A 26,379-nucleotide genomic window follows, 5' to 3' on the forward strand; every position below is an offset into this window, starting at 1 on the left:
ACAACAGAGAAAGAAAAGTAGAGAAGAGATGGAACAAACAGGAAATAGTCTGATGACAGGTTTCAATGCAACCATATCAATAATCACATTAAATATAAGTGGTCTAAAAACACCAGTTAAAAGACAGATTTCCAGACTAGATGTAAAAATCAGGACTGAACTCTATGCTATCTTTAAGAAACCCATTTTAAATATTTATAAAGGCATTGGTGGGTTAAAGGTAAAAGACTAGGTGGGGTCTGGGGAAGTCATGGGTGGTGATCTCAGCCTGGGAGCTCTTATGACATGGGCAAAGCCTGAGGCTGAAATCAGGGCACACTCATGAAAAAATAAGCCTGACCCAAATGCCTTGGCTGCACAGGCCTTCAGGCATGCCCAGGCATCTGGTTGGGTCTGCGCACCACTCCAGGGAGGATTTGCCTCTCCCAGTGGTTCTGAAGCAGCTTGTACCTGAGTAAATCGAGTGATAATTTGTGCTTCTTGCCATCACTATTTTCCATCAAGCAATTCCTGGACTTTGGGAAAGAAAATGGTGTGAGAAAGCACCATATAGGTTTCTATAAATGGAGCTTCCCATGTAATTGGCTAACCCAAAAAGAGAAGTCAATCTTCTGGTGTATGACTTAACTGGCCTTCAGTGGGAGGGGTTCAAAGTTGGTATGTGCATAACTATCTTTGGCTTTTAAAAACAAGAGGAGCCCTGAGGATCCCCAAGGCTTGGATAACCCTCTGCAAGTTCTGGTTGAAGTTACAAATGGGTGTGGTTCCTGTGATGGTACACAGAGTGATACAAGGAAAAGCATGGATTTAATTCTTTATTAACAGTAACATCTAGTTATTGTCTGGGTTCATTTTATACCAGCTGCACCTCTTTCCACAGGTGTATTAACTAGCACACATCTCTGTTTGGTAGTATACTAACCCGGCTCATCCTAAATACATGGGAAATAGTATTCCCACTGGCAATGTGGTTCATACAGTGAAGGATGTATAGGAAGCAGCCAAGAGGTTGTGCAAAGCGAGGCTAGTGGGCCATGGGAAGAGTTCAAGAGCTAGAAGTGGAAGAGTTCAATGGCAAAGTTCCAAACAAACCTCATCAGGTAGTGGACGTGCCCTCACATCTGCTTCAGATGCCATGCAAGAACTCAGGGAGAACAACAGAACTGCATGAAGAGTTCTAGAAAACAGGGATGTCTGGCTGTGAAGACTCTCACTACTTTGGGTGAAGAAGGCTTCCCCATTAGCTAAGTGACCAAGGTGATGGTATCCCACTCTGAAAAACAGCACCATAGCTACTCCAGTATGGGAAGGTTTATTTTGGCTTAGACCCGCCCGGTTGTTTTCCATGGAGTCCTTCCTACAGCTACAGCTCCTCCGTGGAACTAGTAACCTCAGTAATTTTTCATCGTATCTTGCTGCCATATGATATGGAAGAGCAGAGAGCCTCCCCACAGCTCTTGTGGCCTCATACCTCCCACCTCGTTGTTACAGAGTTGAGTGTCTACAATCTTTACAACACTGTAGACTTCCCCATTCCTGACACGGCAGAGACCTCCCATTGCTCTTTGTGGACCCCCCCTCCCCACAACCCACCATGCTTGTCTCAAACCACCAGTTAGCGCAGGAGGCATCTGGAAGTTAAAGACATCTGCTGAGTTGGCCTTGATAATTCAGTCCCAGGGTTCTTCCCTCCCTCACAGGCATCCCTCCACCACTCTCAGATTTAAAGTTCTGCCTTCCTCCCTTTGATTATATTCTCAGTGGGAGGCATCAGTACCCTTGGGTCAGATCTTATTTGCTGTGCCTCGGTTTTATTTCAAAATTCATTTGTGTGCTTCCACTTTCTTGACTAATGTGCTCTAAAGGTTGTCTTGGGAAAACTATGCAAGAGGGTGGAAAAAGTTACATTAGGCAAACACTAATTCACAGACAGCTGTAGCGGCTCTATCAATCTCTGACAAAGAAGAATTTCAGATGGAGGGAGTATCAGGAATAAAGAGGGGCAAGGTGTATGAGAAAGGAATCGATTCCCTGAAAAGGAGGGACAACTAAGTGTGCACGTGCATAACAAGAGGTTCAAAATACATGAATCAAAGGCTGATAAAAATGAAGAGAGAAAAGTAAAAATCCACAATTATGTGGGATATTTCGACACTCCTCTTCAGCAATTGACAAAAATCAGTAAGAATAAAGAAAAGCTGAACACTACTAAGCAACTGAGCTCACCAACATTTATAGAACACTCCAGCTGAGAAGAGCAGAATAAGTACTTTCTTCAGGTGCACTCGTAAGATTCGCCAATTAGACCACGGGAAACATCTTAACAAAGTATCACATGAAATATGTTCTCAGAACACAGAATTAATCTAGAAAAAAATCAATAACAAAGATATCTGGAAAATCCCCAAATACTTAGACATCTTACAACATTTTTTTTAAGATTTCATTTATTTGATATAGATCAAGATTGAGACAGGGAGAGCACAAGCAGAGGGAGAAGTAGGCTCTCCACTGAGCAGGGAGCCTGGCACAGGGCTCGATCCCAGGACTCCATGATCATGACCTGCACTGAAGGCAGATGACGCTTATCCGAGTGAGTCACCCAGCAACACTTCCACCCCACTTATAACGTACTTCTAAAAAAACCACAGGTCAAGGAGAAAGTAGTATGGCGAATTAGAATATATTTTGAATTGAAAGAAAATGAAAGCACGAACAAGCCAAAATTTATGAGATGCAGATAAAGCAGTGCTAGAGAGAAATATATAGCAGAAAAATATTTATAGCAGATAAAAGAAACAAATCACCTATCCGAAGCCGGGGTCGAAAGATAGCAATGGCCTTACACAGGGTCAAGTAGTAAATACTTTGGGCTTTACGGGCCGCAGGGTCTCTGTCCCAACACTTCAGCTCCGCCATCGGAGTGCTTTTGAAAGCAGCCACAGCAAACACAGAAATTAACGCACATGGCTGTGTTCCAGTCAAACTTTGTTCACAAAAATGGGCTGCAGGCCAGAAGTGTAGTTTGTTCACCCCTAATCTAAAGGCTCCAAATTTAAGAAACTGGGGGAGAAAAAGCCATAGATTAAACCAAAAGTAAGTAGAATAATAAATGTCAATGAAATAAAGGTCAGGAAAACAAGGTTCACAATCAATGAAATCGAAAGGTACTCCTTTGAAAGGGTCTATAAAATTGATGAACTCGTCAGACTAATCTAAGAAGAAAAAATGCAATACATAAGTCATATTAAAGGTGAAATGGGGGACCCTCACTGCAGGCTCCCTCTTCTAAAGAAAAATAAGAGTATATCACAAACAGTTCTTGTGTCATAAATTCAAGACTGTAGATGAAATGGAAAAGTTCCTTAAAGATACAAACTGGCAAAACATACTTAAGAAAAAATAGAAAACCTGAGTAGGCCCCGTATCTATAAAGGAAATAGAATTTGTGGTGAAAAGCTTTCGCACCAAAAAAACTTCAGGCCTACATGTTTTCACTGGCCTGGAGAATCCCACCACACATTTAATGTAAAGAGGACCCTGTAAAACCTTTTCCATAACATAGGAGGGACTCTCCCTCATATTTATCTATTTATGTACTTGTCCATTTCTCTTTTGAGAAATCAGCTTTATTGTTCAGGGTCACTTAGTTCTGTAAAAGCCTATGTACTTATATTCCTTCCCACCAGGTTTCCTTGCAAGTCAGGATTTCAAAAAACCACAACCACCACACAGCTCTGTGGGGTTCCAGGCAATGATCACCTGTATTTCTATTTTGGCAATTAGACCAGAACTCCCTTTCAAAAAACCTCTGTGCAAAGTGCTGTATTTCCTGGAATGAGGCTCATTGTTTTTCAACCTTGAAATCGCCCTCTTGAAAAGCACTCAGAAACCCTAGCTTTCAGAAGTTAGTCACAATATCACCATCGGTCTAGTAATTATACAATTAATAGGTCCTGAAGTTACTTTATTGAACAGAGGGCCTCAAGGGGAAATTTCTCATAACATTCTTGTCTGCCTCTTCTGACTGTTCTGGGTCTGTCTTCCACGGGAATCTTCACCCTGAAAGTCCTGGGGCTGACCCCAGCTGTAGCGAGTTGCCAAGCAGAGCCCATCTGGAGGGTTGGAGGGGGTGGGGGATTTAAACCACGGTCCCTTGTTGGTCCCAGCAGTGCTGTTGGACCCAGCAACAATGAACTTGTTCATTATTCATAAACCCTGTCCAAGAAAGAGCATGAATCAAAATTAAAAAGCCAACCTTTTACCCAGATCCCTGGATGAAAATGATTTTTAAAAATCAGTATAATTTGGGGCTCCTGGTGGCAGAGTTTGTTGAGTGAGGAACTCTTGGTTTTGGCTTGGGTTGTGACCTCAGGGCTATGGGATTTCCAGAGGATGGGCTCTGCTCTCAGGGTAGAGTCTGCTTGGGACTCTTTCTTCCTCTGTCCTTCTTCCTCCGTGTCCCCGTCCCCGCCACCCCATACTTGCACACATGGGGCTCTCACTCTTTCTCTCCCTCCCTCTAAAACAAGTAAAATCTTTTTTAAAAATCCTGTAATTTATATCCAAAAGATGGCTAATACAAATAAACCAAGAAATATCCAGAAACTGGTTTCTAGTGAAATCTTGACTTGCAATACAATAAAATGATCTAGACATGTTCTTTTATCTATGGGGAATGCACTGCTATCACAGCCCCTTATTTAAGCCTTCCTGGAATGCCTTAAGCAGACAGCATTTCAATTCAGAGACCAAAGTGAAAATACTTTTGAAAAGAAAAGCAATGTGGCTGGGAAGCCTTGTGCATCTTGCCAAACACCCTCCGCCCTTCCCACCACCGTGAGCTTCGGCTTTCTGGAAAGATCAGTGGTTTCCTAATCAAAAACATTCTTGAAGTCATCAGAAATGGAGGGACAGAGACTCAGCACCTGCGCAGGTGTGTTCCGAGTTTCATATCTGGTCTAGAACCAAACAGCTTGATCCTGTAGGACATCTTGAAGATGTTCCCCAGGGTGATGAAAATTCTAAAGCATCTGAGGCTCTGTAAAAAACAGGATGTTATACCCTGTTATGGGCTACCTCGACTCCTCCCCAAAGCCCTGCATGTCCTTTTTCAGCTTAAAGTTGAGCACCACCCTGGTGTTCATCAGCAGCAAGCAAACAGCTGAGCAAATATGGTGAGTGCTGTGAGATATATAAGCCTGACGATTCACAGACCTGTACCCCTGGGCCAAATAATACATCATATGCTAACAAAAATAATTTTAAAAATTTAAAAAATAAAAAAAGATAGCATTATCGGATACCAAAAGGAGATAAAGACCTTAGGAGTAAAACTCCAGACTGATAACCACGAGAACAAACTAGCCAAATGAGTCCAAAAATATATAAAAAGGATGACACACCATAACCAAGAGTTGTTTATCCTAGGAGTGTAAGGCTAGCTCAAAATTCAAAAATGAATTAATCAAATCCACCCTCGGGGTGCCTGGGTGGCTCAGTCATTGAGAGTCTGCCTTTGGCTTAGGTCATGATCCCAGGGTCCTGGGATGAGCCCCACATCAGGCTCCCTGCTCTGTAAGCCTGCTTCTTCCTCTCCCTCTGCCTGCAGCTCCCCCTGCTGCACTGGCTCTCTCTCTGCTCTCTCTCTCTCTCTCTTTCTCTCTCGCTATCAAATAAATAAATAAGATCTTTTAAAAAAAAAGAAAGAAAGAAAGAAAGAAATCCGACCTTATCAACACACTGAAGAGGAAAATACTTATTTTCTCAACAGATGCAGAAAGAGCATTTAACAGATTCAACAGATTTAACACCAATTCATGATAAAAATTCTGCAAACTAGGAACAGAAGGGACCTTCCTTAACATGATAAAGGGCATCTACAAAATGCCAAAGTAACATTATACATAATGATGAAAGATTAAATGTTTTCCCCCTAAAATTGGAAACAAGGCTAAGATGTCCTCTTATCGTTTCTGTTAAACATGGTACTAGAGGTCCTACCACTATAAATGAGAACCAAAAAAAAAAAAAAAAAGAAAGAAAAGAAAAGAAAAGAAAGAGAGAAAGAAATGAATACATACTAGAAAGGAAGAAATGAAATTCTCTCTCTTTCTGGATGAATGATTTTTCTATGTCGAAAAACCAAAGAATATACAAAAGCTACTAGAACCAATAAGTGAATTTAACAAGGTTGTAAGATACACAATCAATCTACAGAAATCAATCATATTTCTACATACTAGAAGTGAACAGTTGGAAATTCAAATATTAAAAAGAGCCACTTATACCAAAAAACGTGAAATACTTAGTCATAAAAATCTTATTTTAAAATGTGTAATATCTCTGTGCTGAAACCCACAAATCCCAGATGAAATAGTTCAAAGAAGATATACATAAATGGAGAGGTATACAGTGTCCATGGATTGGAAGATTCAGTGGTAAGATGTCAATTCTCTCTAACCTACAAATTTAATGCAATACAAATCTAAAAACCATGGGATTTTTAAATAGAACTAACAAGATTATTCTAAAATTTATAAAGGCAAAAGAAGTATACTAACCAAAACAGTTTTGAAAAAAATCAAAGTTGAAGGATTAACATTACTTATTACAAGCTTATTATTTATTTTTTATTTTTTTTTAAGATTTTATTTATTTATTTGACAGAGATCACAAGTAGGCAGAGAGGCAGAGAGAGAGAAGGGGAAGCAGGATCCCTGCTGAGCAGAGAGCCCGATGCGGGGCTCGATCCCAGGACCCTGAGATCATGACCTGAGTTAAACGCAGAGGCTTAACCCACTAAACCACCCATATGCCCCTACAAGCTTATTGTTGATAAAGCTTAAGTAATCAAAACAACATGGTACTGGTGAAAAGACGGAGAACCCAGAAATAGTAATACAATGGACACAAAATAGTTTTTATAACAATGCTGCTAGAATAATTGGGTATCTGTATTCCCCCCCAAATAAACCTAGTCCATATAACAAATTAGCTCAAATTGAGTCAGACCTAAATATAAAACTTGGAACCATAATCTTCTTGAAGTAAATATAGAATATCTTTGTGAACTTGAGTCAGTATGATGCCCAAAGTGTAATCCATAAAATAAAAACTGATAAATTAGACTTCACCAAAATTAAAAACTCTGATCTTCAAGAGATATTCTTAAGAGATGAAAAATACAAGATATAGCATAGGAAAAAACTATTTGTAGATCATATATCTGATAAGGGACTTGGATCCAAAATAATTAACAAGCTTGCAAAAAATTTGCATAGGTAATTCAAACAGCAAATAAGCACAAAAAATGTTCAATGTCATTAGTTATTAGGGAATTGCAAATTAAAATTATTAAATGTCTCTATGCAGCTATTAGAATAGCTAAAATTACACACACACACGCGCGTGCACACACATACACCCTTATACATATTAAGTGCTGGCATGGGTTCAGATAACCTGTTGGTGAAAATGCAGAATGATACAGCTACTTTGGAAAATAGTTTGACAATTTCTTATAAAGTTAAACTTACACTTATCATATAACACAGCAACCCTACTACTCGGTATTAGCCAAACACAAAAAAAATTATGTTTACAAAAGAACCTGTATGCTTGTAGCAGCTTTAATCAAAATAGCTAAAAATTGTAAAAATCCAAATGCCCGTCAATAAAATTAACTCTGGTATACCCATACAACGGAGTACTATCCAGGAAGAAAATGGAAGAAATTACAACATAGAGAAATCTCAGATGCATTACGCTAAGTGAAAGAAGCCAGATTCAAAAGGCCGCATTTTCCATGATTCCACGTATATGAATATGTTCACCAGAATAGGCAAACACGACAGGAAAAGAAAATAGATCCACAGCGATGGGGGGCTTGGACAATGGGGAGATGTTGACCATGGGTGGGATAATGTTGGGTACTAGAGCAGTTCTGTATCTTGACTTGTAGTGATTACACAACTGTACACATTTGTGCAAACTTACAGAACTAGATGCTTTTTCAAAAAGGGTACATGCTACTGAATGCAAATTATACCTTAATTAAAATGTTAAAAAAGGACAAATTATGAGATGTAAATCAAAGAGGAACTCTTTTTACTTTCAACAGTTTTAAGCTGTCAAACTTCAGGCTGCTTTCGGCACTTCCTAGCTATCACTGCACTTCCCTATGGCTCCATGGGTCTCAGTTGAATCATTTGAAATGGACACGATAGGGGCATCTGGGTGGTACAGTTGGTTAAGTGATCAACTTGATTTTGGCTCAGGTTATGATCTCAGGGTCGTGGGATCAAGCCCTGTGTCGGGCTCCGAGCTCAACACAGTCTGCTTGGGACTCTCTCCCTCTTCTCTGCCTTTCCCTACCATCTCTCAAATAAATAAATAAATCTTAAAAAAAAAAAAAAAAAAAGAAGAAGAAAGAAAAGAAAATGGGCATAATAATTGTACCTAGCACATAGTGAGGGATAGATTAGTTAGTATAGGTAAAGTGTTTAGAATAGTGATGAACCTGCTAGTTCTACTACTATGATGATTATTTTGTTACCTCTGTGGGTGATGTGTCCTCAACTACCCTTCCCAAGATGTCATGCTTACATAATACTTTAATTCATGCCAGAGCAGTAGATAAGATATGATTAAGGAAGAAAAAAATATGAAATAGCAAGTATGGTCTCCTTCCCCCTGAACATATTTTTTCCTGATTTCTAGCTTATTACTAATTAGGCAGTCCTCTCCTATTATATTATGAGCTCAAATATATTTATTTATACTCACTCCAGGGAGTTGTGTCAAGAGAGGCAGAGCTCATGTGGTGTCTTTCCATATGAAATACTTAAGTTCTCAGATCACCATTATTCCTGTCTGGGTGACCCTAGAATCACTGCATTTATGAAATCATAGTTTATTACTAGAAGGAGCAAAAATAACAAGTGATCTTCATTTTTTCAGTTCTCAAACTCATGTCAATATTATGCCAAGGAGCTAGAACATTCCATCCTAATATTGATGAGAGTTAAGTTAGATTTAAAAAAAATAAAAGGAGTACAATTTTCAGGTGAGTTCTTTGAAAAAAATATCACCAAGTTTCCAATAGATTAATTTGGAAAAAATTAAGATGAATACAGACAAATGTGTTGGTCTGATTCATATTAGATATTACAGCAATGAGGCTGCTTTTGCAGATTTTTTCTTTGATACTTCCTCATATGGAAACTTTTCTATCTTCCCTTTCTTACTTTAACCACCCCCCACATTTACTCTGAAAGACACACAATCCCATATGCCCTTTAACTACTCCTGTACCTAGAGGGGTTGTTCGGTAGGATCCCCATTGTCCTGGTCCCTTCCCATTTGACTGGTACACAGGTGGGTGCTGGATCAACACTAGGCCCATTAAAGATACTCTCCTGGGAATCTGGAATTGGACTGGCTCCTAGGAAATATATACTTTCAAAAATTGACTAGCAGTGAGGCAGCATGGAGAGCTAGTCAGCAGAGAGAGAAAAATAAAAGTAGATTTATAGAAAACACAAAATGAGAAATAAGGTGAAAGTCTTGATGGTTGTCCATTTCTTAGTCTTAATTCCTTCCTATAACCTGGTTGCATTTTTATCTTTGGGCTCCATGACAAAAACAAATATCCTTTTTTTTTTTTTGCCGTGAAGAAACCAAGTTGGTTTCCACTTTTTGCACCCATCATATTAAAATAATATGCCCTCCATCATTTTTAAGCTATGAAAATGTATTTCATGCCTCAAGATCTACTAGCTCAGTCCACTAGCTCTGTACTTTTAACTCCTGGAATTTTATTTTCCTCCTTTTTCCATATGGGTATTTATAATAACATATAAAGCTATGCCACCGCATAACACATATAGTAGATTCCATAGTGAATAATATGTTTCCTATTACAGACTACTTTAAGGTAACCTATTAGTAAGTGAATTTCTCCATACTACAGCTTCTGGGTTATTTCTAGAAAATGAGTTTACTTAAATAAAGAACAGTATAAATGTTATGTGTGTTAAACCAATCTATCTATAATAGAATTGCCAGATAAAATATAGGAACCCCAGTTAATTTGAATTTTAGATGAGCTACAATGGTTTTTATTATGTATGTCCCAACTATGACATGAGTCACTTATGTGGAATAGTAAATAATTTTTAATATAAATGTTTTTTATTTGCTACTTTTGGCAACCCAGACCCATGAGTAAAAAAATTAGTTCAGATCACTCTTACCTGTATTTTTTGTAATGTTTTCTCTGGGAATACTGATCAACCAGTAAGCTCGATCACTGAACTTGAATAAAGAAGACATCAGAATATAGTGTTTGATAATGTCAATGGCAACACTTACTTTGTTATATCCCACCTTATCTTTAAAAGTAAAAATTAAATTAAAACATCTAATGCATATACCCTTTACCCAGAAATTTCACTGTTCAGAATTTATCCTACATTATACTCACATATTTGTGAAATAAAATGAATTCAAGAATATTTTTCATCATTGCCTGTAATAGTAGAAGACTGGAAATAACTAAAATGTTAATTGATAATGTAAAATTCTATAAAGTGGCATACTATGCAACCGTGCTCAGGTAGCATAAAACTGAGGCGTTACTGGCTTGATGTGTCAGAGAACAGAGCTTGGTGTAGACAAAGAATTGGGGAATTTAAGGGGAAAATCCCAGGGTCAAAGGAACTGCAAGAGAGGTGAGCTCAGAGTTAATTATAAATTTCCCCAAATCCTGTGGCAACACATGTACAGAGGAGACCAATAAAGGCCATGTTAAAAAAAAAACAACCAAACAAAAACAACAACCACCACCATGAAAGTTAAAAAATTGAGCAGAGATAACAGCTGCTGAAACCATAGACAAGACAGTTTACAGTTTGTGTCAAGGCAAGAAAGAGCCTTTTACTCCACAACCAACAATTCCTCCCCCCCAGCAAAATCTCATAAGAACATAACAGAATCCAGAATTGCTACAGCTTCTTATCTTAAATGTCCAATTTTAACCAAAACGATATGACATGAAAAGAAAGAGAAACATGTAACTGATAAAAAAAAAAAAGTTAGATGACAAACTGACCCAGAGTGAGTCCAAAGAGCAAACGGAAACTTCAAAGCAGCTTCTACAAATATGTACATAGGCTTAAAGAAAATGTCTTAGTGAAAGAATGGATAGGGAATCCCAGTACATAAATGAAAAATATAACAATAAAACAAGGTGAAAATAATGAGGCAAAAAGTTTAATAATGAAATAAAATATTTACTAGATGAGCAAATTGGAGATGGTAAAACAATCAATGAATTTAGAGATACAGCAGTTGAAATTATTCTATCTGAACAACGGGAGAAATGATTAAAGAAAAATGACCAGAGCCTTAGATATCTCCAGGACCATATTGTATGTTCTAAAATGTACATAATAGAGTTCCAATAAGAAAAGAGACAGAGAAAAGAGCAGAATTTTTTTTTAGAGAAATAGTGGCTAAAGACTTTACAAATTTGATAAACTTATAATCTAAGAAGTCCAGAGAAACCCAATCTGGGTAAATACAAAGAGGAACTCTTAGAAGCATGCAGAGGAAAATGGCATGTAGCATACGGGGGACAATAATACAATTAATAGGGGTGCCTGGGTGGCTCAGTGGGTTAAAGCCTCTGCCTTCAGCTCAGGTCATGGTTCCAGGGTCCTGGGATAGAGCCCTGCATTGGGCCCTCTGCTCAGCGGGGAACCTGCTTCCCCCCTCCCCCCCTCCGCTGTCCTCTCTAGTTACTTGTGATGTCTGTCTGTCGAATAAATAAATAAAATCTTAAAAAAAATACAATTAATAGTTGACTTCTCATTCAGAAGCAATGGTGTCAGTTCACATATTCAAAATGCAGAATAATGTACTCAAAATGTTGGAAGTAAATGGGAGCCAACCAGAAATTCTGTATCTGACAAAAATATCATTAAAAAAATCAAAGTGACCACTATTAGAATTCATAAATGAGTTCAGTAAGGTTGTTGGATACAAGATCAATATATAAAAATTAATTGTATTACTACACACTTGCAAAGAATAATCTGAAGGTGAGATTAAGGAAGCAATTCCCTCTACAGCAGAATAAAAAAGAGGGGCACATATGTGACTCAGTCAGTTAAGTGTCTACCTTCAGCTCAGGTCATGAACCCAGGGTCCTGGGATCAAGTCCTGCATTGTTCTCCCTGCTCAGGGGGGAGCCTGCTTCTCCCTCTCCTTCTCCCTGCCACTCCCCCTGCTTGTGCTCTCTCTGTCTGTCAAATAAATAAAATCTTTTGAAAAAATAATACAAAAGAATAAAACATTAGGAATAAAATTAACAAAAGAATTATAAAACTACAAAGTATCATTGAAAGAAAATTTAAAAAATCTAAATAAATAGAAAAACATCCTATATTCATGGATGGACAGATAATATTATTAAAATGGTAATACCACCCAAATTTATCTATAGATTCAACACAATCTCTATCCGAATTCCAGCAGGCTTCTTTGTAAATATTGACAAGCTTATCCTAAAATTCATATGGAAGCTAGCAAATTCATGTAAAGACTAGCAAAAACAACCTTGAAAAGGAATAACAAAGTTGGAGGACTTGTGCTTCCTATTTAAAAACTTACTACAAAACAACAGTATCAAGACAACATTGAACTGGCTAGGATAGATATGGATCAATTCAATAGAATTGAGAATCCAGAAATAAACCCTCACCTTTAGTGTCAACTGATTTTCAACAAAGGTGCCAAAACAATTTAGTAGGGAAAGAACAAGAGTATTTTCAACAAATGGTGCTAAGACAGATGTCCACATACAAAAGTATGCATATGGATCCCAACCTCACACCACACACAAAAATGAACTCAAAATGGATCAAAGACCTGCATGTAAAAAGTAAAACTATGAACCTCTTAAGAGGAAACAGAGAGGGTAAATCTCTGTGACATTGGACTAGGCAATGGCTTCCTACATGACACCAAAGAACAAGGTCAGCAACAATGAAATGTGTAATTAGGCTTCATCAAAATAACTTTTGTGCAAGGAAAAAGACAACTCAGAAAATGGGAAAAACATTTGCCAATCATGTGTCTGCTAGGGGATTCGTACTGAGAATATAAAGACAAGAATAAAAAGACCACCCAGTTAAAAATGGACAAAGAATTTAAATAGATAGCTCCACACAGAAGATATTCAAATAGACAATAAACATGTGGGGAAAAAATGCCGAAAATCATTAATCATCAGGGAAATGCAAATCCAAACCAAACAAGATAGCTCTTCACATCCACTGGGATGACTATTATCACCAAACGCTGACAATAACACCTGTGGGTGAGGATGTGAAGAAATTTGAACCCTAATACAATGTTGGTGGGAAGGTAAAAGAGTGCAACCACTCTGGAAAACAGCCTGGCAGTTACCAGACTGTTACCCTAGAACCTGCCAACTCGATTTCCCAGGTAGGCACCCAAGAGAGATTAAAAAAAAACAAAACAAAACAAAACATATTTCCACACAAAGATTTGTGCACAGATATTCATAGCACCATGATTCATCGTAGCCCCAAAGTGGAAACAACCTAAATGTTTAGCCACTGACAAATGGAGAAACAAATCATGGTGTTGATACCATGGAATGTGATCTGACAATAAAAAGAAATGAAGTCCTGACACGTGCCTCCACGTGGACGAAACGTGCAGAGGTCACGCTCACTGAAGAGAAGCCCACAGAGAGCGACGTGTTGTAGGATTTCATTTCTCTGAGACGTTCTTAATAAGCAACTCCAGAGAGACCCACGCAGTGTAGTGTTGTCTACATCTGAGAGCAGAATCTGGACGGGGGAGTGACTGTTAATGGGGATGGGCTGTCTTTTCACGGTCATGAAATGTTCTAAAATTAGATAGTAGTGATGCTGGCGCACTCTGTGACTATATTAAATTGCATTTGATTGTGCATTTTAAATAGGTGAACTGTATGGTATGCAAATTATATCTTAATAAAAATACATTTTTTGTTATCCCCCCAAATGAGAGTGAAGTAAAGATATTTTCGAGGGGATAAAACTCCCAGAGAATTCATCGCCCACAGACCTGCTAAAAAACCGTATGTATTTTTTTCCTTAACTTCTTAAGAACTAGCGCTTGCTTCAGCAGCACACAAGCTAATTTCTTAAAAACTATTTAAAGCAAAAAGTGTAACATTGTATTGTTAGGTTTAAAACATATAGAGATGTGCTATTATGGAGGAGTTGTTTTTGAAAAAACCACATCCTATAAGAGAGAGTATGCTTCTTCTTAATAATATCAAAGAATAAAATAAAATATCATTACCAAAGTTAAATTGAAGTGGAAGATGCCTGTATATGTACTATTTATAATTCCCAAACTTGGAGCAAGTCCTCCTGATGTGAACACACCTAGAAATTCCTTCGACGTAAGCTCACTTTCAGATTGGAAAGAGCACTCGATTTTCTTTGGGAAAGAGGGGAGAAAAAAAAAGTAATGACAATTTGATGGAGAGAAGCATATTCTACATTAATTTAAAAGTGAGGGATAGCTATGAAAATAGATGCTGCCAAAGACTGCTATCTACAGTAATTCTCGTCTCTGGGCAGTGGGGGGGGGGGGGAGGAATCTCTTTTGAAAAAGCACACTTCTAGAACTCAGTCATCTTTCATGCCAGTGTCATAACAGATTTCCAATTCATTAATCTAATAATCTTTGCTGTCCAAAAATGGACATATAGTTATTACATTTAATAAATATAGAATCAAAGCCATCTGCCATCACATGTAGAAATCCCTCTTTGATTTTATTTTATTTTATTTTGTCTTATTTTATTTTTCTCCTGTTATTCTGTCTTTCATCCATTTATTTTACAAGTGCCAGGTACTGAATCTAAGAGGGGAGGCTCAGTCCTCCTCCACGAATCTTAAGTACTTATCTTATAGAAGATCAAATGTCATCATGAACATAAAACACTCTGAAAATGCCTGACACACATAAACATTTTATAAATGTTAGGCATCATTTCTACTAATATCACTTCTAGAACTACTATATCACAACCATCCAAAATGTAGGTAAGTTACAGTTAATTCTCTATTTAAGAGGACAAAACTAGGGATGATCAGGGTTAGGTATCCTGCCCGAAGGCACACAGACCGTGTGTGTCTGTGCATAGCTCCAAGATCTGACCCCAGCTTGGAAGGTCTCTCTTCCTCTAAAGCCCATCTTTCTCCATGATATGTAATCACAAAGAGGAAAGGTATTTTTGACTCAAACGGCATGCACTTCACAACAGTTGTGAGTATAAAAGTAAATATATGTTTGGCATATCAAGAAGGAACGGGAAACTAAGTCAAAAAGACTTTGGGGGGGCACCTGGGTGGCTCAGTGGGTTAAAGCCTCTGCCTTCAGCTCAGGTCATGATCCCAAGGTCCTGGGATCGAGCCCCACATAGGTCTCTCTGCTCAGCAGGGAGCCTGCTTCCTCCTTTCTCTCAGCCTGCCTCTCTGCCTACTTGTGATCTCTGTCTGTCAAATAAATAAATAAAATCTTAAAAAAAAAAAAAGACTTTGGGGGAAAATATATTTGTCCCTGTTTTTATTATATTCATCAGAGATTTTCAAGCAATCTGTATATTTTTTCTGAGATTACTCTTTTGTTAGCATTTGCAGGATGTCTATCTTAATAGTACATTTATTAATAGTACATTTTATTTTATTTGGGGAGTTATGTGTGTTTAAATGCCTTTATATGAACTGAAGAAATAAAATTATCCCTATCCCAATGACAACTGCAATGTGGTACTCATTATAAAAGGGAAAGATTCTTTCTTTGGGTCATATGAAGTAAATTTCTCTAACAGGCTACATCTGTCAAACTTCCAAAGGACAAATCAGATCCATAAAAAATAAAGATCATTACAACAAACCAAACCTTTTAAAAAGGGCAAGGGATGTATCTAAAAAAATAAAAAATAAAGCAAAACCACCCAGGCTGTTTAATGGCTAAATGCAGTATTTTACCTGATCCAAGCGGAATGGAATAAAAAAAGATTATTATTTACATAGGATTTTACCTCTCCAAGTCTGAACATAGTAGAAGGTATTTGAAAAGAGTATGGTGCTACTGGTTTTCAACGTGGAGTTAAAAAGACTGTAAGGGGTTGTTGCATACTATTAGGGGACCTTACCAAGTCATCTGAGGAAAGATACAACTTGATTATTTCTTTCTTTTGGGGGAACCCTTGGTTATCACACATAAAGTGTTTCTCCATATCACCTAAATGATACAAAAAATACACATATTTTAGGTCACTGATAGAAGAACTTCCATTAAAAGAATCATATTTTTTAAAGTGACAAAATAATTTTAAAAGAGTAAGAATTATAATTCTATATTTTAAATTCAGTAGTGAACAAAAACCAGTTCTTGACTCATTTCTAATATTTTTTAAAGTTTCCAACAAATTTCATTATCCAGATGCAAAGTCAACAAGAACTTTTTTTTACTTTACATGGTTCTGAAAGATATATATTAAACATTCCATCCAAGAAAAATAGAATACACATTTTCCTCAAATGCACACAGAAGTATCCCCCGGCTAAATCACCCAAAAAGAGACATAACAAATATAAAATCTAAGAAGACTGAAATCATAACAAGTACATTTTCTGGCTACAATGGTACAAAACTACTGATCAATGATAAAAACAAAGCTGGAAATTCTGCAATGTATATATTAAATAGTTCTTGATTCTTAAAGTCCTTGGTGAGCACAGAAAAGGAACAAGGGTTAGAGACTGAAGAGAGAATTTGTATTTTAATAGAGAGCTATTGATAGGAAAGTGACTACTCTCCCAAAAGGTTGGAGAAGGGGTTGGGAGGAAGATCCCTTCTCCTTATCTTGATCAGAAGTGAATCTCTGTAGAAAGCAGAGTCGGATCCTGTGGGGTTTTATCCATTCTGTCAATCTCCATCTCCATGACTTTAGGCTAAAGCCCAAATTCCAGCCAGGTATGCAAGTAATTCTATGACATGAACCAGTTTCCTATCTTTCTAACATAGTTTACTTCTTCTATACCTTCATTCTGGCCAAACTGAAATACTTACTGCTCCCCTCACATTATATGATTACCTATTTCCATGACTTTACCATCACTTACCCTGATGTTGTCTTTGTAAATTCCTCTCCCCCACAAATGCATAGACACAGATTACTCGTTTTGGGGACCTAGACTGATTGCCCTCTTTTGTGCAAAGCTTTCCCTGACCACCTCCTCAGGTGGAAGTAAATGCTCCCTTCTCTGAAATCTCATAAATTGACCTGTGACTCTCCAATCTGAGATTATACCCATCTCTGTATTATATATTCTCCAGTAGAACCTAGGACTCAAGGTTATCCTTGAGTTATCCCAGGACTCAAGCATTTCTGCAACACATCTGTGAATAGAAGATAGCCCGAATCCTTCTCTTCCTTAGTCAGTCAACAATTTTTTTAATTAAGTATCTAATATGTTCTAGCAGATCTAGTCCAAAATGCTAGAAAATCTAGACAATCTGCACACATGGAGGTGAACTGCCTTGTCTTATTCCTTTTACAAAGCATTTCTACCGTAAAAGTTCTACTGGGTAATTTAATCAATGTATTACTTTCAGAAAACTGTCTTCAGCCTCAATCTCTCTTATAATTCAGTTTACAGCTCATACCAGATGTAACCATGTAGGAAAAAGCAAAACAAAAACAAAAACAAAAAACCCAAAAAACAAAACACTATTTAAATTATTAGATAATTCAAGTTTTTCAAATATGAAATGTTCCTTCAGCTTGAAATATTCTAATACTTATAAGTGATGAAACTCCATATCTAAGGTGTCTATGTACACAACTTATTAACAATAGGTTCATGGCAATATTAGAAACCTCTGGACAAAAACACAATAAATAATACCTGGGAAAAATTGAAAGACAACGTAAAGAAGTACCAAAAATATATTTTAATTGTTAGTGAGGAAGGGAATAAAGAACTCCTACAAGAAAAAAGAGAGTCTAAGAGTCTGAAACTTACCTTTATTATATATTATTCCTGATGAAAAATCAAGTATGTTCAGAAGTAAAATTATAATACATAAAAGTAGCAATCCCATCTATTGAAAGAAATAAGAATTATTTCTGTTCAATCACTTTGAACATATTTTTAGTTTCTTTTTTTTTGACAAACAACTACATAGTAAAGAAGTCATCTATTCCTTTAAGTTAAAATTATTTCCTTTTTTGGTGACAATGTAACAGTTGACAAAGCTCTACATTTACTTCCCACTTGGTATTAAGGACATTTATAAATATCACTATTGCAAACTAAAGAGCTCTGGCTCTGGTTTTTTCTTCTGTGTGGACAATTGTTGGGAGGTGTGATCAATTCTACAGCTGTGTAAAACAGAGCCTGACTTGAAAAAGACTGAGGACAGTAGAGCTGTACCTCGATCAGACATTTTGCCTGCATTCATTTTGAGAGAGATAATGCACATGGGTCCTGAGCCTCCCTGCGTGTTCTCCCCATGTGCCAAGCATGCAAAGTCCTGGATACTTTTTTTACCCAGGCCTTTTCTCAGAGTTGTGTTTGTGGCAAGAAACCTTGAGGGATGAAGGGGACCTGGGTGGCTCAGTCAGTTAAGTGTCTAACTTTGGCCCAGGTCATGATCTTGGAGTTCTGGGATTGAGCCCCATGTCCAGCTGTCCGCTCAGCAGGGAGTCTGCATCTCCCTCTCCTTCTGTCCCTCCCACTGCTTATATTCTCTCTCCAATAAATAAAATAAAATCTTTTAAAAAATCCTTGAGAGATGAGGTAACATCTCCCTTGGATAAGAGGAGCGTAAATCTGGTAAATCTCCCAAGCTCAGTGTTCTTCCCCTATAATTCACCCCACTGTGTGTGTAAGCAAGCCTCTTTGACAGGCTGGAATGTGTTCCCCTAAAAATTGATCTGTTGAAGTCCTAACCCCCAGTACTCAGAATGTGGTCATATTTGGAGATAGGGTCTTTACAAAAGTGGTAAGTTAAAATGAAAATTAGGGTGGGCCCTGATCCAATGTGACTGGGGTCCTTATAAGAAAAGGAGATTTGGGCACAGACAAGTGCAAAGGGGAGACGATGTGAAGACACAGGGAGAAGATGACTAAGGAAAGAGGCCTGGAATGCATCCTTCTTTCTCTGTCCTCAGAAGGAACCAACCCTGCTAGCTCTTTGAACTCAGACTTTAAGCGTCCAGGAGTGTGAATCAATAAACTTCTGTTGTTTAAGCCACCCCAGCCTGTGGTATTTTGCTCTTGTAACCCTACTAAGCTAATGCAGCTTTCCTGATGGATAGCTGCTCCATGGCATTGGGGAGACATGGGGAACTGGGGTGAGCAGCATGCTGAAACTCTGGCTACTGCTTTTGCTGTGAGTGATTAAGTCCTTTGTCTCTGACCTAGGAGTTCTTGTCTCTTTTGCCAGCATCCAAGAAACAGTAACAGACTGACTTGCCAGATGTAGGTGAAGCATAATCCAGATGCTGCGGGGCTCCGACAACTACTGAGTAAATTCAACTTAACTGATGTTGTTCCTCTCTCAAAATGGCTTTGCTTGATTCAATACATTTAGCCAACAACATAAAGCTCATTCATTGGATTTTTAAATTGTCATCTTCAGCACATGGTCAGGGAAGAACTATGGTGTTTTTTTTTTTTTTTGGTCTCCTAAGAAAACAGTTTTCACAAGGTAAGACTAAACAAAAGTAGGGTAAACTGTATGAGCATGGTGCTATGCTCAATTACATTTTTGGTGCGAGAACGAATTTAACCTTAATTGGAGAAGTCATCACAGTCAAGCTGAAAATAGTGCCTTTGCCAGGAAAATCTTGTATTAGTTCACTAAACATTCACATTAAATGACATAACACCATTAAAAGAACCCATCACTTTTTCTCATCCCTAAAAGAATGGATCTAAATGCATTTGTGCTCTAGGGCTCCAGGATGGACAACTTATTTTTACATTATCCTTAGAGCTGTTTGAGTTCAGTTCTCATGAATACATACAAAAAGATCTCTAATTTCACTTGAGCGGATTTGGTTGTATCTCTCTTCAACCCAAGAACTTAAAAACCTACTTTAAAAGGCTTTTAAGTGCTTTTATTAAGGGCAGGAAACCGGAGAGAGCATAACTGAAGGGAGAGACAGCTAAGGAAGGATGTTTGGGCTCTCTGTGGATCTGCTAGTAGCTACACATTCCCTGGTTCTAGTAATTCAGCCCATATTCATTCTTTTTTCATTTAGACATGGAAAACACTTTAGAGTTAATATATGAGACCCGAAGTTACATGTCGAAAGTCCATCACTAGCTAGTAACAGAGCCAGGCTTACACCAAGATCTCCCAATTCAAAAGATTTAGGCAGCTGACTAGGATGCCACAAAATGAACATTTAAAAACACAAAGATATGAAGGATTTGAGTAGACTTGACCTCTCACCAAAACTGCTTACTGTGTCCCCCACAATTCTCTTGCATACTTTCATTAGTCTCATGTTCCACTTCTTCAGTATCACAAGTTTGCTCAATTTTGTACCACCTGCTTTCAACAACCAACCATCTCCTGGTTAGAGAGGAGGCACTGACTGTGGCCCAAGATTGGCTCTGTCCATTAGGATGTTTGATCTTTGGACAATTACTTAACTTCTTCATTCAGTAAAATAGGGATAACAGCTACTTCACGGTGTTGTTGTGAGAACTGAACGAGTAACATACTTTAGACATTTAACAGCTGCTTTACATAGACTCAGCAATTGATAAATACTAGCTCTGAATCCATGTCTTGATGAACTGAAGCAGTGGCTTTATCCTCACCCCATTCCTTACTCACTCTATTAGCAATAAAATTACCTCCAGTTACCCATCCCATTTAATAATGATGAATTCTATATAATGGCCAGATGTAAGTCACATATCTGGGTATTTCTATTCTCTAGCACCAAAAAAAAAAAAAAAATACTGAGAATTGCCCCCAAAGAAGGAACCTACGTTTTTGACCATCTGATTCATTTTTAGTCACTCTGTTATAGACTAGTGATTACATTATCAATAGGTACTATAGCAGGGCCCTTACTTTAATATTTCTTACTGTGATTGCCTCCAATAGAATGACCGACTAGTTGCACTTTTCTTTTTCGTATTTTCCCAAGCTTTCTTCCATCCAGGCTGCGAAAGAAGACCAAGGTCTGAAGACCAGTTTACTGGCTTAGTAGTCCACTAACTTTGGTAACAGCCAATCAGCTGCTACCAAGTACAGAAGCAGGCTTAGAAAATCTAAAGGGTAGGCAGTTGGAATTTCCAATTAACTGCCTCCTCCAGAGTACCAAAGGTCATTTTCTCTAAAAATCTAAGAGGTGGCGTTTCTCCAAACCTACCATCTCTAATACATCTGCCAGGAAGGCTCAGAAACCTACATATGACTATTTTCAAAATCCAAAAATCCTCAGTGGGACTACTGAGTGTCTGAGAAAAAACATAAATGCTAAAAAGAAATGCCAACTACATACCATGTGGTCTAAGGGAAGAAAATCTGTTAAAGAGAGCTTCCTAAGTGTGTCTTCAAGGAAGATTGGGACTTTAGAAAATTAAAGAAGACCTTGTTGACAGGGTAAGCAGGATAAGTAAACCCACAAAGTCCAAGGATGAGAATGAGCCGTGTATGTGTGGGAATCAGCAAGACCAAGTGATCTGCCAATCTGTTCTCTGTGAATGTCCCTTGTCTGGTTGATTAAATCTACTTAGTCTGCCCTGTGTGACTTACTAAGCACCCTGACAAGGCATGAATGGTCACAGGAGCTAGCAATTTCTTTAATAATGATGATAAAACCTGTCTTACACTTATGCTCTCCTGCAGACATCCTTTCAAAAGGCCATGTAGAATCTGCTAGTTTGTGGGTTTCATCTATTCCTGGAAGAGCCTATAGAAGAAACACTTTCCTTAGGGTGCTTGGATGGCTCGGTCGGTTGAGTGTTCAACTCTTGGTTTTGGCTCAGATCATGATCCCAGTGTCCTGGAATTGACCTCCAGTTCAGGCTCTGTGCTCAACGCAGAGTCGGCTTGAGACTCTCTCTATCTCTCTCTCTCTTCCTCTGTCCCTCTACAACCCTGTGCGCACACACACACACACACACACACACGCATTCTAATAAGTGAATGAATCTTAAAAAAAACAAAACAAAACACTTTTCTCTTACCTTTTCTTGTGACCTTGACCTAAAGAAGAAAGTTATTCCTCAATCTAGAATAATGTGCATAACTCAACAAAATGCTTTTTCTGTAATAGAAAGTCATTAGAAAACTGGGCTCCTTTTTGTTGCTGGTTTCTGACGACAGAAGGTGATGAAGCTTTCTTCTGGAAGCAAGCTGTAATTTCTGGTCTCTGTAGCAACTCTGTGGTAAGCTGCTTCCCTGGACTGCATCAAAATAGGAACGTCTGAGCAGGGTTGTAGCAGGGTTGTATACGCTGATGGCCCTCAAGAAATTTATGAAGCAGGTGACATCGCCCTCTTTTCCCCCAGCAACACCTTTGTTTCCTTTCCCTTTTTGTCCCCAAGTAAAGCTTCCTCCCCGCTCCCCCATTGAGTAATGCTTTCCTTCCCTAGAACATAAGCATCTGCTTCAGTCAGACTTACTGATGAATTAACTTTGAGGTGAATGAGTGCCAAGAGAACTCCCAGGCAGGTGATTTACCCATAGCAGCACAATGATAGATGTTCTTCCCCCAAAACACAAGTCAGGGGGTGCCTGGGTGGCTCAGTGGTTAAAGCCTCTGCCTTTGGCTCAGGTCATGGTCCCAGGGTCCTGGGATCAAGCCTCACATCAGACTCTCTGCTCAGCAGGGAGCCTGCCTCCTCCTCCTCTCTCTCTGCCTGCCTCTCTGCCTACTTGTGATCTGTCTGTCAAATAAATAAAAATCTTAAAAAAAAAAAAAAAAAAAACCATAAGTCAGGCACCGGGTATCTAGTTAGGAGGTTTGGGAACCAGGGAAGGTGTTAGTTAGAAGAAGGATCACTATTTTTTTTTCTTCGCAAATTTTTTTTCTGACTATAAAAGTGCTCATAATGCAAAATTGGAAAAATACAAACAGATACAGGGAAATTAATTACCTATAAACCAGCAGTCAGGGCACCTGGGTGGCTGAGTGGGTTAAAGCCCCTGCCTTCGGCTCGGGTCATGATCCCAGGGTCCTGGGATCGAGTCCCACATCGGGCTCTCTACTCAGTGGGGAGTCTGCTTCTCATCTCTCTCTGCCTGCCTCTCTGCCTACTTGTGATCTCTGTCAAATAAATTAATTAATTAACAAGTAAAAATAAATAAACCAACAGTCAGAAGCACTGCTAACATTTTGACATATTTATTCAGTCTGTTCCCTACACATTTATAACTTCATGTAGGATCCTCCTGTATGCAGCTTTTTAGTCATTGTTATGCTGACTGTTCTCTCAGAAGTAATTCAAGTATCCTCTCAGAAGTTTTCACAATTATGTATCCAAAATAACTACACAAAATTTATTTAAACATAAGACATTCAGCTGTTTTATATATTTTTCTGTTATATATAATATGGTAATAAATGGTCTCAAACAAAAATCTGGCCCTACATTCAAAATGTTTTCTTAAGATATGAATATACTGAAAATTCCTGATACAGGTTGGCAAACTGCTTTCCCAGAAAATGCAGCTTAGAATGAAATATAATCTATAATAGTTGGGTAGGCAAAAAAGTATCTCAATGTTACAAGATGGTGATATTTTATCATTTATTCTTCATTTATTTTCTGGAATACGTCTACAAAAATAAATTTTCCTTCAACAACCATCTGGTTACTCAGAAGTACAATTCCTAAGTAAAGGTGAATTAAATGCCTCATTCCTTCACTTACCAGTTTGAAAATAATGACTTGATTTTCCAGCATCTTCACAGAAGCAATCATTAAGGTTTGTTCTTAGTGTCAATATGAACGCAAAGGATTTGATATAAATATTTGAGGATTTTTTCCAACTGAATTTCCCCATATATTGTCCCCCACAAATCACAGAAATATGGAGAATTAATAAAACAACCTTAGAGCAAATAAGAAATAGAGATTACTAACAATTTCAATTTGCATATAAGTAGGAAAAGCAACATCTAAAACCAGAAGAACTGGGGCACCTGGGTGGCTCAATCAGTTAAATGTCAAACTCTTGATTTTGACGCAGGTCATGATCTCGGGTCATGAGATCAAGCCCAGCAGCAGGTTCTGCTCTTGGCACAGTCTGCTTGACATTCTCTCTCTCTCTCCTCCTCTACACTTTCACCTGCTATGTGCACTCTGTCTCTCTCTAAAATAAATAAATCTTTAAAACCAGAAGAACTGGACTGAGTCCACACCAGAAATATTCAGGTAGAGACTTCATGGAAAAGAACAAAGAGCAGCAGGAGTTTGCACAGTTAGAATACAGAAAATGTCACTAACAGAGTCCTACCAAAGAGAGGGGGTAAACTAAGCACAGGTTTGAGAACTGGCAGGTTAGAGCACTGGCTTGAAAGTCTTCATGCAGTTTTAGGAGAACAGCATTGTGAAGAATAGGTTAGATGCCTTGGGAGGTGGAGGAATCTCTTGGATGTGTGATGGTGAAGAGAAAAAACAAAGCAAGGGAAATTAATGGCCTTACAGAAATAAAAGAGAACCACAAAATTGGGAAACACACTGACCCTACCCCCAAAATTTCCATCTACTTCAAAACTGAACATCACTAAAACAACAAAAGAGGATGCTTTTGATTACGAAGCCTACTTAGACACTCAACTCACACCCCCTCCTTGAGGCTGGTCCAGATAAAATACGATGTTTGACAATGAACACAAAGTGGCAGGCAACATCATACAAAGCTCTTAGAAGACAGAACATGGGAATTCAAACATTTCAGCAGATGAAAATATTCTCCCTGCCAAAAGCAACAAACAAACAAGAAGTAGAAAGGAGAGAAAACTGTAACAGAACACTCTAACCAGAATTAAAATGTTAAAACAAGAATATGCACGTAAAAACAAAAATCACCTTGAGTAATAGGTTTGAAATAACCCAAAATAGAAACAGAGGGAAAAAAAAACTGGATGGTGTGAAAGGAGAGTTGACCAAACTCAGGAAATGGAAAAAAAAAAAAAAAAGACAAAAATAATCTCAGAAATGTAATAAGGGTCACAGAGAAGAGGAAGGAAAATTATCAAGAGAACAAAACCAAAAATTTTAAAAGGTAAAATCATTGGGGAAAAAAGTAATAAATATGGATAATGGGCAAAGAAAATTCATCTTTCAAAGCAAAAGAAAGGCACAAATATACAGACTGAAATATCAACATGAAAAATCAAAACAGGCTCATATCTGGCACACTTGATGAAATTTCAGAACAAGGATAAAGATGCTTAAAAACTTCTGGAGAGCAGCTCCTTCTCCCTCCTCCCTGCCCTAGCCCTCCCTGCCAGTGGCTCCCTTCCAGGCTCACTGCCAGCTGCCTCTTGCTGCGGATCCGGGTGTCCTTGGCCACCTGCCATCCAGATGGGGCAGTCCATGATGAGCACATCATGGAGACTGAAAGTGGAGGAAGAAGCTGTGGAGTACTTGAATTTATCTTTATCAGAAAAGAATCTGGAACCGGAGTGCATGCTGATCTCCCATTGACTTCTGTACTATTATTGTACCCCATCAAAGGGAAGTAGGGTTTGGTTAAAATTCAAATCAGGAACTTGTCCAATGATCACAGCATCCTCTAACACCAACAACTGTCTAGGCTTCCTTAGAAGAAGTCACCTAACAATTGGATGATTCAACAAGATGGTCCCAAGAAAGTATCTGTGGAGGCAGCTGGATTTTTATCAGCCACTGGAGTGTTTATTAAAAAACAAAAACTGGAAGACATTGGGAGATGGAGAGGAGAATTTGTAAGGGCCTATTCAGCCAGAGTGGCCCCACCCCGGTTGAGCTGCCATTTTGTTGTAAAACTTAAATTGACTCTGCACTCTCCCCCACCCTACCCCCAGCAGGGGAACTTACTTAAAAACAAGTCCCGGAAACCAGTCCCAGGTAACAAAGTCCAAATACAAGGGTGGGTCTGGCCAGGTGGAGGTATTCAATCAGTGGGGGTGCATACTGTCTCCTAGCTACCAAGGAGTATGGGCCCTGCCCTTTGGACACCTTTTGGGCGCCAATTCTAACTAAGGTGATAGGCTGGTTCAAATGTCTACTAGGGTAAATTGTAATTCAATTGGTC

General features: G+C 38.3%; 1 protein-coding gene across 4 annotated transcripts in view; it reads right to left on the reverse strand.

The window, feature by feature from the left end:
• CATSPERB (cation channel sperm associated auxiliary subunit beta) overlaps positions 1-21,361 on the reverse strand; it is a 123,979-nt gene extending 102,618 nt beyond the window's left edge. For all 4 annotated transcript variants that reach the window (XR_014312572.1, XM_082733949.1, XM_082733948.1 and 1 more), the window contains exons 1-5: positions 21,199-21,361; positions 18,126-18,204; positions 16,250-16,338; positions 14,383-14,523; positions 10,257-10,317 (exon numbers count right to left, since the gene is read on the reverse strand). Coding sequence is in view for 3 of the 4 variants with exons in the window: in XM_082733949.1 (XP_082590075.1) it covers positions 10,257-10,317; positions 14,383-14,523; positions 16,250-16,338; positions 18,126-18,204 (370 nt within the window). In the remaining variant the exon portion in view is untranslated. The remainder of the gene's footprint in view (positions 1-10,256; positions 10,318-14,382; positions 14,524-16,249; positions 16,339-18,125; positions 18,205-21,198) is intronic.
• Between the last annotated feature and the right edge of the window lie 5,018 nt (positions 21,362-26,379).

This window comes from Mustela nivalis, assembly GCF_964662115.1.
Source record: "Mustela nivalis genome assembly, chromosome: 6".
NCBI classification, from domain to species: Eukaryota; Metazoa; Chordata; class Mammalia; order Carnivora; family Mustelidae; genus Mustela; species Mustela nivalis.